At 45.0% G+C, this 14,637-nt stretch overlaps 1 protein-coding gene across 13 annotated transcripts in view; it reads left to right on the plus strand.

The window, feature by feature from the left end:
* SNX29 (sorting nexin 29) overlaps positions 1-14,637 on the plus strand; it is a 589,214-nt gene that overhangs the window by 41,718 nt on the left and 532,859 nt on the right. For all 13 annotated transcript variants that reach the window (XR_012429267.1, XR_012429268.1, XM_005591284.5 and 10 more), the window contains one exon: positions 7,273-7,397. Coding sequence is in view for 6 of the 13 variants with exons in the window: in XM_005591284.5 (XP_005591341.3) it covers positions 7,273-7,397 (125 nt within the window). In the remaining 7 variants the exon portion in view is untranslated. The remainder of the gene's footprint in view (positions 1-7,272; positions 7,398-14,637) is intronic.

Below are 14,637 nucleotides of genomic sequence, written 5' to 3' on the forward strand. Positions count from 1 at the left end.
GTATTGTTTTTTTTAAGCACAACTGAGAGCATACTTAACATACAGTTCCCTATCCTGCTTATTTTTCATCTTATGTTATAAAGATATTGACTTATCAGTATAAGCTCTTGGTAAACATTTTTAAGACCTAAATAGGTATTGTTTATCTAACCAGTTTCCCAAGTGTTAAATATTTAGGCAGTTTCTAACTTTTTTTTTTTTTTAAAGACAAGGTCTTGCTCTGTCACCCATGCTAAAGTGCATTGGTGTGATCCTGGCTCACCGTAGCCTCCACTTCCTGGGCTCAAGAAACCCTCCTGTCTCAGCTTCCTGAGTAGCTGGGACTACAGGCATGCACAGCCACACCCAGGGCTAATTTTTTTATTTTTTGTAGAGACAGGGTTTCAGGCCACTGTGCCTGAAATCTTAACTCTTTAAAAAATTTATTTATTTATTTATTTATTTATTTATTTATTTATTTATTAGGATAGAGACAAGGTTTTGCTTTGTTGCCCAGGCTGGTTTCAAACTCCTGGCCTCAAGTGATCTGCCCCCCTCGGCCTCCCAAATTGCTAGGATTGCAGGTGTAAGCCACTGCGCCCCACCTATTCTTAGATTTTTATCTGATTTGTAGATTATAGTCTAGGATTGATTTCTGCTACTGAAATTCATGGATTAAGGATGTAAATCTTTTTGAAAAGTTAATTAAACATAAATATAGCTCATGGCCCATTTCTTCTTCTTTTTTGTTTTCTTTTCTTTTCTTTTTTTTTTTTTTGAGACAGAGTATCACTCCGTTGCCCAGCCTGGAGTGCAGTGGTGCCATCTCAGTTCACTGCAACCTCTGCCTCCTGGGTTCAAGCGATTATCCTGTCTCAGCCTCCTGAGTAGCTGGGATTATAGGCGCTCGCCACCATGCCCAGCTAATTTTTGTATTTTTAGTAGAAATGGGGTTTTGCCATGTTGGCCAGGCTGGTCTGGAACTTCTGACCTCAGGTGATCTTCCTGTCTCGGCCTCCCAAAGTGCTGAGATTACAGGTGTGAGCCACTGAACCTGGCCTCATGGCCCATTTCAAATGATTGTCATGTAATGGCCTTGTACTTACTGTCTTCAATCTGAGATACGGCTCATACTGTTGACTGAATGATTTTCATTGGTACAGCAGACTCCATTCCAGCTAACATTGGAATTTTTCATGACTGGACTTGGTTTTCTCAAAAAGGCTCCAGTAAAGCTGTAACATAGTAAAAGAATTGCCAGGCACGGTGGCTCACACCTGGAATCCCAGCACTTTGGGAGGCTGAGGCTGGCGGCTCACAAGTCAGGAGTTCGAGATCAGCCTGGCCAACACAATGAAACCTGATCTCTACAAAAAAATTAAAAAAAATTAGCTGGGCATGGTGGCGCGCACCTGTAATCCCAGCTACTTGGGAGGCTGGGTCAGGACAATTGCTTGAACTCAGGAGACAGAGGTCAGTGAGCCGAGATCGTGCCACTGCACTTCAGCTTGGGCAACATAGCGAGACTCTGACTCAAAAAAAAAAAAGTATCAAGTAAATAGGTCCTTTTGTCACAAGGTTAATTTGATGCAGTTTATAAAAATTCAGCATTCATAGCTGATCCTGTTGTTCTAATATTTGCCATGCAGAAGTATAGGATTCTTAGGAATCTTTTACTAGATTAGTGTGGCAGATTAAGCAGTCTTGAAATATAGGACAGGCTGTGCTTCGTGTCTCACTTCTGTAATCCTAGCACTTTGGAAGGCCAAGGTGGGCAAATCACTTGAGGTCAGGAGTTCGAGATCAGCCTGGCCAACATGGTAAAACCCTGTCTCTACTAAAAATACAAAAAAATTGGCCAGGCATGGTGGCACGTGCCTGTAATCCTAGCTACTCCAGAGGCTGAGGCAGGAGAATCTTGAACCTGGGAGGCGGAGGTTACAGTGAGCCGAGATCACGTCACTGCACTCCAGCCTGGGGAACAGAGTGAGGCTCCATCTCAAAAAAAAAAAAAAAAAAAAGATAAGACAAAGCTAATGAAAACAAACGCTTGCTGAATCTTAACAGAAAACTGGTTGAGCGGGTGCAGTGTCCAGCTGTGCTGATGTTGGTGGACAGTTTTAAATGCAGCAGAAGGAAGTTACTTCATTTTCCATTCACAACTCTTTTGCTACTTTGTCACACTTTTACTGAGCACCTGGGGAGGAAGTTTTTTTTTTTTAAAACAGCTTTATTGAGGTCTAGTTTATATGCCATTAAAATTGTAAGTATACAATTCAGTGATTTTTTTTTCTTTTAATTCAGTGATTTTTGTGCTTTTTTTTCTTTTCTTTGAGGCAGAGTTTCGCTGTTGTTGCCCAGGCTGGAGTACAGTGGCACCATCTTGGCTCACTGCATGCCGGGTTCAAGCGATTCTCCAGTCTCAGCCTCCGGAGTAGCTGGGATTACAGGGGCCTGCCACCACGCCTGGCTAATTTCTGTATTTTTAATAGAGAGGGAGTTTCACCATGTTGGCCAGGCTGGTCTCGAACTGCTGACCTCAGGTGATCCGCCCACCTCAGCCTTCCAAAGTGTTGGGATTACAGGTGTGATCCACTGTGCCCAGCTGATTTTTGTGCTTTTTAATACATTTATAGAGTTGTGCAACCATCATGACAATTCAGTTTTAGAGCATTTCCATTATCCCCCCAAATTCCCTTGTGCTAGTTAACACTTAATCCCTAATTTCAACCCCAGCCTTAGAGAAGCACTAATTAAATGACTTTCTGTTTCTATATCCAAATGTTCCTTGACTTATGATGGAGTTATGTCCTGATAATCCTGTCATAGAGTCAAAAAATCATAAATTGAACCATGGTTATGTTGAGGACTGTCTGTATTTACCCTTCTTAGACGTTTCATGGAATTTACAATGTGTGGTGTTTTGGGTCTGGCTTCCTTCCTCTAGCATAATATTTTCAAGGTTCTTCCATGTTGTAGCATGGATCAGTACCTTATTCCTTTTTTTTTTTTTTTTTTGAGACTGAGTCTCTCTCTGTTGCCCAAGGTGGAGTGCAGTGGTGTGATCTCGGCTCACACTGCAACCTATGCCCCCTGGGTTCAAGGAATTCTCCTGCTTCAGCCTCCCCAGTAGCTGGAATTACAGGTGCCCGCCGTAACGCCCAACTAATTTTTGTGTTTTTAGTAGAGATGAGATTTCACCATGTTGGCCAGGCTGGTCTTGAACTCCTGACCTCAAGTGGTCTGCCTGCCTTGGCCTCCCAAAGTGCTGGGATCATAGATGTGAGCTACTGCGCCCCACCTGACTGGTGCTTTTTAAAAAATTAAAATATTCACTGTTGTTAAGTGACCCGCTTATTGAAAATACTATTCCTAGTTCATTACCTTGGAATGGAAGTTTGGTGTGATAAAATGGCAAGGAGGCAGCTGACGTCTGCAGTGAAGCCGGAGTGTCTGCAGCAGAGAGTATTCTGGGTACCTCCAGCCTTCTCAACAAAGTGAGACTCTGTCTTTAAAAAAAAAAAAAAAAAGGGAGCTGCGCATGGTAGTGCATGCCTGTAGTCTCAGTTACTTGGTCAGCTGAGGTGGGAGGATTGTTTGGGGGAGGTTGAGGCTGCAGTGAGCCATGATCACACTGCCACACTCCAGCCTGGGCAACAACAGAGCCAGACCCTGCCTCAAAAAAAAAAAAAAAAAAGAAAAAGAAAATTAAGAACTGTACTAAAGCTAGTGCCCCTTTCATTTTTTGGGAATTATCATCTACTGCTTCCCATATAAGATGGGAAGCAGTGGAAAGCCTTAGTGTGACCTAGTGTATGATATAGTTATCAGTTGGTACGTCCAAGATGTGCCCATCAGAAGCTAAAGAGTGGATTCCTGTGCTTAGACAGGTGTGTTCTACTTGATTCCCTAGTTTTAACTGATCTGGATTTGAATGACAAATTACACGAAATCTCCTGAGATGCATCTCCCACCAAAATGTACATCATGTTCATAATCTTGAGTTCCCCGACTGGAGAGACCGTGTCGGTCACATTCTCTATAGCAACCAGGCGTGGTGCTAAGTGCACGGAAGCTCACAGTTAGCAAGAGCAGGCAGCCCTGGAAATCAGACCATTAACAGAAGAGTGGCGAGTGCTGCAGTAGAAAGAAACTCAGAATGAGGAAACATTCAGAAAGGCTTCCTGGAGGAGAGAATACGTGAGCTAAGTCTTGTTTTTTTCTTTTGAGACTGAGTTTCGCTCTTATTGCCCAGGCTAGAGTACAATGGCATGATCTCGGCTCACTGCAGCCTCCGCCTCCTAGATTCATGTGATTCTCCTGCCTCAGCCTCCAGAGTAGCTGGGATTATAAGCATGTGCCACCACACCCAGCTCATTTTTTTGTATTTTTTTTAAGTAGAAATGGAGTTTCACCATGTTGGCCAGGTTGGTCTCGAACTCCTGACCCCAGTTGATCCACCCCCGTCTTGGCCTTCCAAAGTGCTGGGATTATAAGTGTGAGCCATCACGCCCAGCCAAAGTCTGTCTTGAATGACCAGTAGATACGTGCTCAGGAGGTGGAAAGGGCATATGGGGAGGGTGTTAACTAAAACGGCCTTTGGCAAGGAAGGCATCATAATGATCTAATTATAGGACTAGCATCCACCTGGGTATTCACGCAGTGTTAGGTTAGTTGTGACCTGTGTGCCTCTGTGACACAGTACTGATGATGTAATCCAAACCCTGGGGACTGGGTTTGTGCAGTTCACCTGCATTCCATTCCTCTTAGGGCCCTAGTTTTATCTAGAGCTGGCTGGGCAGTTACTGACTTGTGCATTGGAACTAAGCAAACGGATAGCAATTGTTGAGTTGATTGCTGTATTTGCAGAAGATTCTTTTAAAGATAGAGGCTTTGGTTAATTACAGAGAACTCTCAACACACCCCAGAGTTTTTTTGTTTTTGTTTTTGTTTTTTTCTCTCTTTCTGAGACAGACGCCTGATCTGGGTCAATGTTGCTCTGTGCCATGGTTTTGGTTTCTGTGGTATTTAGAGAGTTTTGGTGGATGTCCCAGCTTTCAGGAAGCCTTAAAATATGTGCCTATGAGGCTGGACACAGTGGTTCATACCTGTAACCCCAGCACTTTGGGAGGCCAAGGCGGGTGGATCACCTGAGATCAGGAGTTGGAGACCAGCCTGGCCAACATGGCGAAACCCCATCTCTACTAAAATACAAACATTAGCCAGGTGTGATGGAGGGCACCTGTAATCCCAGCTACATGGGAGGCTGAGGCAGGAGAATCGCTTGGACCTGGGAGGTGGAGGTTGCAGTGAGCTGAGATTGTGCCATTATACTCCAGCCTGGGCAACAAGAACAAAACTTCATCTAAAAAAAAAAAAAAAAGTGCCTGTGTGTACCGAGACTAGCGTATGCACATCTATAATAATTAAGAGTGTTATCTGCCCAGCAAAGAGGCTTGTTTCAATGTGGGGGAGTATTCTGGGATCTTTGGTTCAAGGCTAATCATTCATTTACCTACTACTTACCCACTGGAAAAACATTTGTGGGGCACACACTGTGTACCAGGTACTGAGCTCGGTGCCAGGGATCCAGCAAAAATAAGATAGAAGGTGAAAACCAAGCAGTGTGATTGAGGGGCAGTATCAGATTTGTGATGCCTAATAGGCTTCCTTCTGTGGAGGGCCAGCTTTGGTCATCTGCTAGTGGTGGCCTACAATGCTGGGATCGATTATGATGTCTGTCATGGGTACAGAATACAATGGAAAGGTATGAATGCTGTGGATTTGCTGATGCTGTGTTAGGGTTGTATGGCGTAGACAGAATGACGAGTGAAGATTCAGTAAGGGAGCTAGAGGACTTTTATCTTAGAATAAAGGATGTTCGTCTTGGTGATATGGGGGATGGAGGAAACTACATTAGATCAGCTTACGAGGATGGGGTTCAGGTACGGATGTTGCTGCTTATTATGCAGTTTTCAGGAGGTCATTTAAATGTCCTTAGCCTCAGCTTCTTCAAGTGTAAAATGGAGATAATAATACCTGCCTCATCTATATAGTGTTGATGAGAAGAGTAAAATAATGGGTATGAAAATATTTTACTACGCACAGAGTGATAAACACCTGGAGTATTGTTACCATGGGTGTTGGGATGGGTGGAGCACCTATCTTTCCAGCCTGCTGCCCTTGTCATATCCAGCTTGTAATTCCAAGGCTACCTTCATTCAGCCCACAGATTCTAACACTGTCCTTGCCCCATCACCACCTGCCATCTCATCCTGTCTTATTTTCTTCTAAGTTCTGATTAACTGAAATGGTCTCGTTAACTTATTTGTGTATCTCCCTTTGCTAGAAACATGCACATGAGTGAGGCAGAAACCTTGCCTGTCTCACTCCCACCATCATCTCCTCAGAGCCTAGAACAGTGCCGGCATATGGCAGACATTCAGAATTTCTTAACATTTGTTGCATGAGTGAATGGAAAGGGCTCAGAAGTCCACAGACCCATTTGGGCAGAGGCTCAGGAGCCCTGAGAAGATTGCTAAGATCAAGTGCAGTTGCTGTGACCTCATCTCTTTGTTCCTGAATCTCCTATTTCTCTGGTTATTGAGAAACAAATTCAATTAAATGCACAGTAATTGTAACTTAATTGAAAATTCCATCAACTCACGATCTGAGTTCACAATGTTCTTACAACAGAATAAAGAACAAGAATCAGAATTCATATTATTATTATTTTTAGAGCATGTAATCTCATATAACAGAATAAAGAATGAGACTCAGAATTCATATATTTTTTTCAGAGCATGTAACAGGCCATGAAATTACACAATGTTTCCAATTTGGCAGCCTGGTGAATTCAGTCTCCAAAAACATAATCTTGTTCCTTAAACTACATGTAATATGAATTAGAGTTAAAACTTGTGAATTGGATGCAATTAACATCCAACCGCTCCCCACACGGAACTGATTGGGTTTTAACTTGTCCCCCTCTGCACCCCTGCCAGCTGGCACCCGTCCCTGTTCCCATGTTCCTTGTGAATTGTTACTGTGCCCGTCTGATGCATATGGGTAGACTGTGCTGGGCATCCTGAGCTCTGTGAAATGAACATCATATACAGGAGGTGTGTGGAGTGGCGCAGGTCAGTTACCCAGCCTGCAAATCCAGGTGTCTCCTGTCTGCTTTCATGTTGAGGTTTACACCTGGCAGCTTACTCACTTCCTGGAGATGCTGGGGCTGCCCTAGTTGCTACTCCCTTTTCTGGGGGGACTGATGAGTCATTGGTTCTCTCACAGGGTCACCTGTCTGTGTGCCCAGTTTGAAGCTGTCCTGCAGCATGGCTTGAAGAGGAGTCGAGGACTGGCACTCACGGCAGCAGCGATCAAGCAGGCAGCAGGCTTTGCCAGCAAAACTGAAACAGGTACCGCTCTGCCTGGCCATAGCTTGGAGGAGCTTGTCTTCCTTCTGTTCTTTTTCTTTTTATTTGTTTTTTAATAGTAGGCAGGGCAGTCATCGAGTAGGACTTGGTGGGGTGGTATGTGCACACAGAAATCCATGTCTTAATAGTAGTCAAAACGTAATGGTGTTGTCTGGCATCTTAATTTAAATGAAATCATCTTTTGCGCAGAATTCTCAGAGCCACATGGTACAGTCTCCTCTGGGTTTGGGGCCCTGCGGCACACTGGTTTATTTCACCAGTGTGGCGTCCTGGTTGCTGGGAAATTAATAATCTGTTTTAATTTGATGCCTGAGGATAGCATGGCATTTCATAATTAAATGTCGTCAGCACCAGCAACAGAAACCCCAGAGGTTCTGTTATCTTCCAATTTAATGTTGGAAAAACATTTCCATGTGAATGACAAGCATAATGCTAAATAATAACTATTAACGCTTAGTACTTTGTGCAAGACTTGCACTTTGATGTAAATTAACTCATTCCGTTCTTCGAGAGCCCTGTGAGTAGCAGGACTGTTATTACTGCCACTGTACAGATGAGGAAGCTGTTCACAGTGATCTGCTTTGGAGCTGAACCTGGAAGTGGATCATGTCATGTAACAAATGTCCGGTGGTCTCCTGCTCCCCTGAGCTTTCAGTTCCAGCCCTGGCCGCGGCTGCTGATGGGAATCCAGGAATCTTTCTTATCACTATGTCGGTGTCATTGCTGAGTAAAATGTGTTGTCTTTTGCTGGTTCCCCTTTCACAGCCAAACGTTCGACCTTGTTGCATTTGGTGGCGGTGTGTGGAAATTCTCTGCTAACAGAATCCTTAGTCTTTCCCTCTCCTTCATGTTGCTGTGTCATCCTTCCTTTTTTTTCTCAGCCCTTCTATGTATTTATTTAGTTTTTTAGAGTTGGGGTCTTGCTCTGTTACCCAGGCTGAAGTACAGTGCTGTGATCATGGCTCACTGAAGCCTGGAACTCCTAGGCTCAAGTGATCCCCTTGTCTGAGCCTCTGAAATAGCTGGGACTGCAGGCTTGCACCACCATGCCTGGCTGGTTTTTAAACTTTTATAGAGACAGAGATCTTGTTCTGTTGACCAGGCTGGTCTCAAACTCCTGGGCTCAAGTGATCCTCTCACCTCAGCCTGCCAACTAGCTGGGATTACAAATGTGAGACACCGTGCCTGGCTCCAACAGTTCTTTTTTTTTTTTTAATTATTAAGATTATTTTATTGGTACATAATATTTGTACATTTGTATGAAGTACCTGTGGTTTTTTTTTTTTTGAGACGGAGTCTTGCTCTTGTTGCCCAAGCTGGAGTGCAATGGCAACATCTTGGCTCACTGCAACCTCTGCCTCCGGGGTTCAAGCGATTCTCCTGCCTCAGCCTCCCGAGCAGCTGGGATTACAGGTGCCCGCCACCATGCCTCGCTAATTTTTGTATTTTTAGTAGAGACAGGGTTTCACCATGTTGGCCAGGCTGGTCTCGAACTCCTGACCTTGTGATCTGCTCACCTTGGGCTCCCAAAGTGCTGGGATTATAGGTGTGAGCCACTGTGCCCGGCCTTGGTACTTGTGATATTTTGATACATGCCTAGAATGTGTAATGACTTTCAACAGATCTTTGCTTTTTTTTTTTTTTCTTTCTTTGGGCAGTCTCCCGGGGCTAGCATAAGCTCAGGCTCCTAGATCTTTGTTTCTTGTTTATTTCACCAGTTACTCATTTTCAGAAATGAAGCAAAGATCTAGGAGCCTCTCTGAGCCTACTCTAGCCCCAGGAGACGGCCTAAAGAAAGAAAAAAAGAAGCAAAGATCTGTTGAAAGTCATTACACATTCTAGGCATGTATCAGAATATCACAGGTACCCTATAAATATGTACAAATATTACGTATCAATAAAATAATTTTAATAATTTTTTTTAAAAAAAGATCTCTTGGAGCCAGCCACGGTGGCTCACATTTAGAATCGCTTGAACCCGGGAGGCGGAGGTTGCAGTGAGCCGAGATCGCGCCACTGCACTCCAGCCTGGGTGACAGAGTGAGACTCGTCTCAAAAAAAAAAAAGAGGGATTCCTGTCCCTGTTGAATTTTCTGTCATGCTTCTGTGCTCCTTCAAAAGCCAGGGAGGGAGGGATCCAGTCTGAGAAAAGCCAGCATCAAGGACTACTTCAGTCCTCGTAGAAATCACTGCCAATGACTTTGGCCGCCACCTGTGTCCTGGATTATGTCTCCGCAGCTTCCCGTCTCCGGGACGACGCCTCCCTGAGTCCCTGTGTGTGAGTGACTTGGTGTTACAGGCTGGGTGAGGAGCTTTGCAGGGATTTAGCTTTTTCCAGGGCCGCCTGCCCTCAGGCTTCCTGGGCCCTCACACTTCTTGTTTATATCTTATCTGCCTTTGGAGGAATGACCTTAGAGGAATTGGTGTGAGTAAGCTGGGAGGTTCTTGGTCCACTTCCATGCAACCGAGGGCAGCTGCCGGGTAAGGCAGAGGCAACCTTGGCTTTGAAGTCAGACTGCAAGGGTGAGTCTGAATGGCCTCGGGAAAGTTCTCTCTGAGCCTCCGTTTTTTTCACCTGTAAAGGCGATAGTCTGATAGTCTTGATAGTCTCCCCTAGCTTCAGGGTTTGTCAGGGGGATTCAGTGAGAACCTCATTTGAAGCAGCTGCTTTAGTTCCTCACACCTAATAAATGTTTAACCACTTACCCTCCTCTCCCACCACCCTTTCAACTTTGAACCTCTTCCTCCATCTCATCCCTGCTTAAGGCGCTGACGTTTTGGCCACAAAGAATGGCTCTTTTTGTTGCCACCAGGACTAGAATTCTTACCTTTCTGTTGCTTGGCCCTGGTAATCAAAGAACCACCAACACATTTGCAAGGCATCTCCAGCATTCTGGTTCTGGCCGCCCCTCTCTGTCTTGGTGTGAGTGCTGTACCTGCATGGTGGGGAGATGAATGAAAGGGCAGTCTCTGGCTGTTTTCTGCTGATGAGGATGTGCTGAGCAGCCTCCTGCAAATGAGAAGCAGGGAAAAGACCAAACCAGCTTAGCTCATTAGCCGGGCGTGGTGGTGCCCACTTGTAATCCCAGCTACTTGGGAGGCTGAGGCAGGAGAATTGTTTGAGCCTGGGAGGCTGAGGTTGCAGTGAGCTGAGATCATGCAATCTGGGAGAAAGAGCGAGGCTCCATCTCTTAAAAAAAAAAAAAAAAAAAAAGAAAGAAAAGAAAAATTTGCCTGCCTTTGTCTTACAGAACAAAGGACAGGAGATTCCACTTTACCCTCTCATCATCACACCATATTCAGTTTTCTGTATATCCCACGACGTAGCATGCTTTGTGAAGGCAGGATACCCTGTCTGTTTGCTTTCTCTTGACTCCTAGCATAGTGTCTGCCACTACACAGTTCTTCAATAAAATTATGTTCAATAAACAAATACATCTTGGTTGGAAGGAAGGCTTTATTCATCGTGTGCAGTACTGTATTTCGTGGTTCCTGAGGTACCATATACCAGGATCACTCCAGCATACTACAGGGAAAGTGATTAATTTTTGAGGAACAAAGCAAAAATTAATTAAAAGTGACCCAGAGCTCTACACAGACTTGGCTTGCTGTCGTTGTAGCCACTGGAAACCCAAGTAGCCAGTACAGAATACAGTATGGAAAAATGAATTATTTTCCATTCCACTTGGGAAAGGAGAAAGAACCACTGCCATTATTGGCGTTTGATGCATGACGTTGGAATTTGTTTTTTTTTTTTTTTTGGAGAAGGAGTCTCACTGTGTTGCCCAGGCTGGAGTGCAGTGGCATGATCTCGGCTCACTGCAACCTCTGCCTCCCGGGTGCAAGTGATTCTTTAGCCTCAGCCTCCTGAGTAGCTGGGATTACAGGTGCCTGCCACCACGCCTGGCTAATTTTTGTAATTTTAGTAGAGACGGAGTTTCACCATGTTGGCCAGGTTGGCCTCAATCTCCTGACCTCAAGTGATCTGCCCGCCTTGGCCTTCCAAAGTGCTGGGATTACAGGTGTGAGCCACTGTGCCCAGCTGGAATTTGATGTTCTTTTAATCAGTGATATATCGGCATCAGGTTATAGGTTGGCAGTCAATTACAAGGTGATTGGCGCCATTCAGAATATACCAGAGACACAGTTTCTGTTGCTGAGTTGCCTGTAAAATTTAAGTCTAATCTTCCCTGTCTGTTCAGCAGCCTTGGGCATTGAGGATCCTCTGACTTTGAAACACTGCCTTCCCTTGCTTTCTGCGATGCTATAGCCTCTTGGCATGCTTTCTTCTTCTTTTCTGATTGTTCTTGGCATATCACTTCTGTACCCTCAAATATTATTCATCCTTGGATTCATTGTTGGCTCTTGTTTCTACACATACTGTTTGGATTCCTTGGTGAAGTTGCTCTGTATGTGCCTGTTATTCTTAGTCATGCCCGCAGCCCAGAGCACTTCCTTAAACTCTGTCTCTTGAATGTCTCTATTTGGTGTACAGCATGGGCTTGTCAGTCTCCAAGACTGAATTCTGATCTTCATCCATATGTGTTCCTGTGTTTCTTGCTTAGTAAATGGCTCTGCCCTTTACCCAGGTCCCCTGGACAGCTCTTGGGCTTCCTCCCAGCCTTCTCCTTCTCCCTGCCCTCTGCCCCCAAACCAGTCCTGCGCTGAGCACTGTTTCTGTCTCTCACATGGGTCCCTGAGCCACTTGCGGTTCCTCCATCCTCAATGAGTTCTCTTCTTTCTCCCCGACTTGTGTTTTTCTGCCTTCAGTCTTGATCAGCTCTGACCCAATTTGCACATCATGGAGTGGTCTTCTTTCGTGACCATCCCACTCCCCCACTTACTCCCTGTAACTGCATTGACTTACAGCTCTTCCGTGGGTCTCTTGTAGAGTTGGGACAAAGTATCCAGTGCTTGATCTGGCTTCTAGGGCTCTGTTCCCTACTGGCTGTGTCTGTTTCTGTTCTACCTCTTATGCCGTGCTGTATGCCAGGGGTGACAGACAGTGGCAGGTAAGACACCACAACTCTTTCATCCAGTTTGCAAATAAATGATGGCCTGAGTCCCACAAGCTCCCCTCTTGCCACGCCCCTGCCTTGGGACTCTTGAGACCTCTCCACAATTCAGCAGCTAAAGCACTAATGCCAGGTCCTGTGTGGGGCAGGGCCTTCAGCACCACTGCCTGTGCCTTGCTTGGTGCCTCTCACTAATTTAGATGATTCAGTTCTGTATTTTTTTTTTTTTTTTTTTGAGATGGTATCTCGCTCTGTCGCCCAGGCTAGAGTGCAGTGGTGCGATCTCAGCTCATTGCAGCCTCTGCCTTCTGGGTTCAAGTGATTCTCGTGCCTCGGCCTCCTGTGTAGCTGGGACTACAGGTGTGTACCACCATGCCACCTACTTTTTGTATTTTTAGTAGAGATGGGGTTTCCTCATGTTGGCTAGGCTGGTCTCAAACTCCTGGCCTCATGTGACCTGCCCGCCTCAGCTTCCCAAAGTGTTGGGATTACAGGCATTAGCCACTGAGCCTGGCCCAGTCCTGTATTTTGAACAACTCTCCTGGTTTCTACTGTCTTGAAACTCTTCACGTCTGGCAGTTCTTTCCCTTCCACTACTTTCCTTCCTCAGCTCTCACCCAAACTCCTACCGGCCAAACTTCTATTCTCTCTTAAAAAAAAAAATATGGCCGGGTGTGGTGGCTCATGCCTGTAATCATAGCACTTTGGGAGGCCGAGGCAGGTGGATCACGAGGTCAAGAGAGAGATCGAGACCATCCTGGCTAACACGGTGAAACCCCGTCTCAACTAAAAATACAAAAAATTAGCCGGGTGTGGTGGCGGGCACCTGTAGTCCCAGCTACTTGGGAGGCTGAGGCAGGAGAATGGCATGAACCCAGGAAGTGGAGCTTCCAATGAGCAGAGAGTGTGCCACTGCACTCCAGCCTGAGCAACAGAGTGAGACTCCACCTCAAAAAAACAAAAAAAATTGGTAAAATATACATAATGAAATTTACTATTTCAGCCATTTGAAGTGTACGGTTCAGCATAAGAGTACTTAATGCACATTCACATGTCATACAATAATCTTTACCACCATTCATCTCAGAACCTTTCCATTTTTACAAACCAAAACTGTATTCATTAAACACTAACACTCACTCCCTCCAGTCCCCCGCCTCTGGCAGCCAGCATTCTACTTTCTGCCTCAGTGCATTCTACTACTTTAGGTTCCTTGTATCAGTGGGATCATGCAACATTTGTTCTTTTGTGTCTGGCTTTATTTAGCATAACGTCTTCAAAGATCGTCCATGTTGTAATATGTGTCAGAATTTCCTTTTTTTTTTTTTTTAAAAAAAAGATGGAGTCTTGCTCTGTTGCCCAGGCTGTTGGAGTACAGTAAGTAGCGCTATCTCAGCTCACCACAACCTCTGCCTCCTGGGTCAAGTGATTCTGCTGACTCAGCCTCCCGAGTAGCTGGGACTACAGGTGTGCGTCATCATGCCTGGCTAATTTTTTTTTATTTTTAATAGAGATGGGGTTTCACTGTGTTGGCCAGGCTGCTCTTGAACCCTTGACCTCGTGATCTGCCCGCCTCGGCCTCCCAAAGTGCTGGGATTACTGGCGTGAGCAACCACACCCAGCCCAGAATTTTCTTCTTTTTAAAGGCTGAATAATACTTTTGAGGGTATGTAGAACCCGTATTTTGTTTATTCCCATGATAGTTGGGTGTCTTCCACTTATGGGCTATAGTGAATGGTACTGCTATGAATATGAAGATGCAAATACATGTTTTTTCCACTTTTAGTTCCTTTGGGGAGTATACCCAGAAGGACAATGCTGGATCATGTTGTAATTCTATGTTTAATATTTTTTAGGAACAATCAGAGAGTTTTCCATAGTGGCTACACCATGTTGCATTCCCACGAGCAATGCACAAGAGGTCCATTTTCTCCACATCCTTGCCAACTCCACAGCCTTGCCAGTGCTGGCTTTTTATTTATTTTTATTTATTTATTTTTTGAGATGGAGTCTCACTTTGTCACCCAGGCTGGAGTGCAGCAGTGTGATCTCAGCTCATTGCAGCCTCCACCTCCCGGGTTCAAGTGATTTTCCTGCCTCAGCTTCCCAAGTAGCTGGGATTACAGGCATGAGCCACCGTGACTTGCTAATTTTTGTATTTTTAGTAGAGGCAGAGTTTCACTGTGTTGGCCAGGCTGGTCTCGAAC

The sequence above is a fragment of the Macaca fascicularis genome, chromosome 20 (assembly GCF_037993035.2).
Source record: "Macaca fascicularis isolate 582-1 chromosome 20, T2T-MFA8v1.1".
Lineage (NCBI taxonomy): Eukaryota > Metazoa > Chordata > Mammalia > Primates > Cercopithecidae > Macaca > Macaca fascicularis.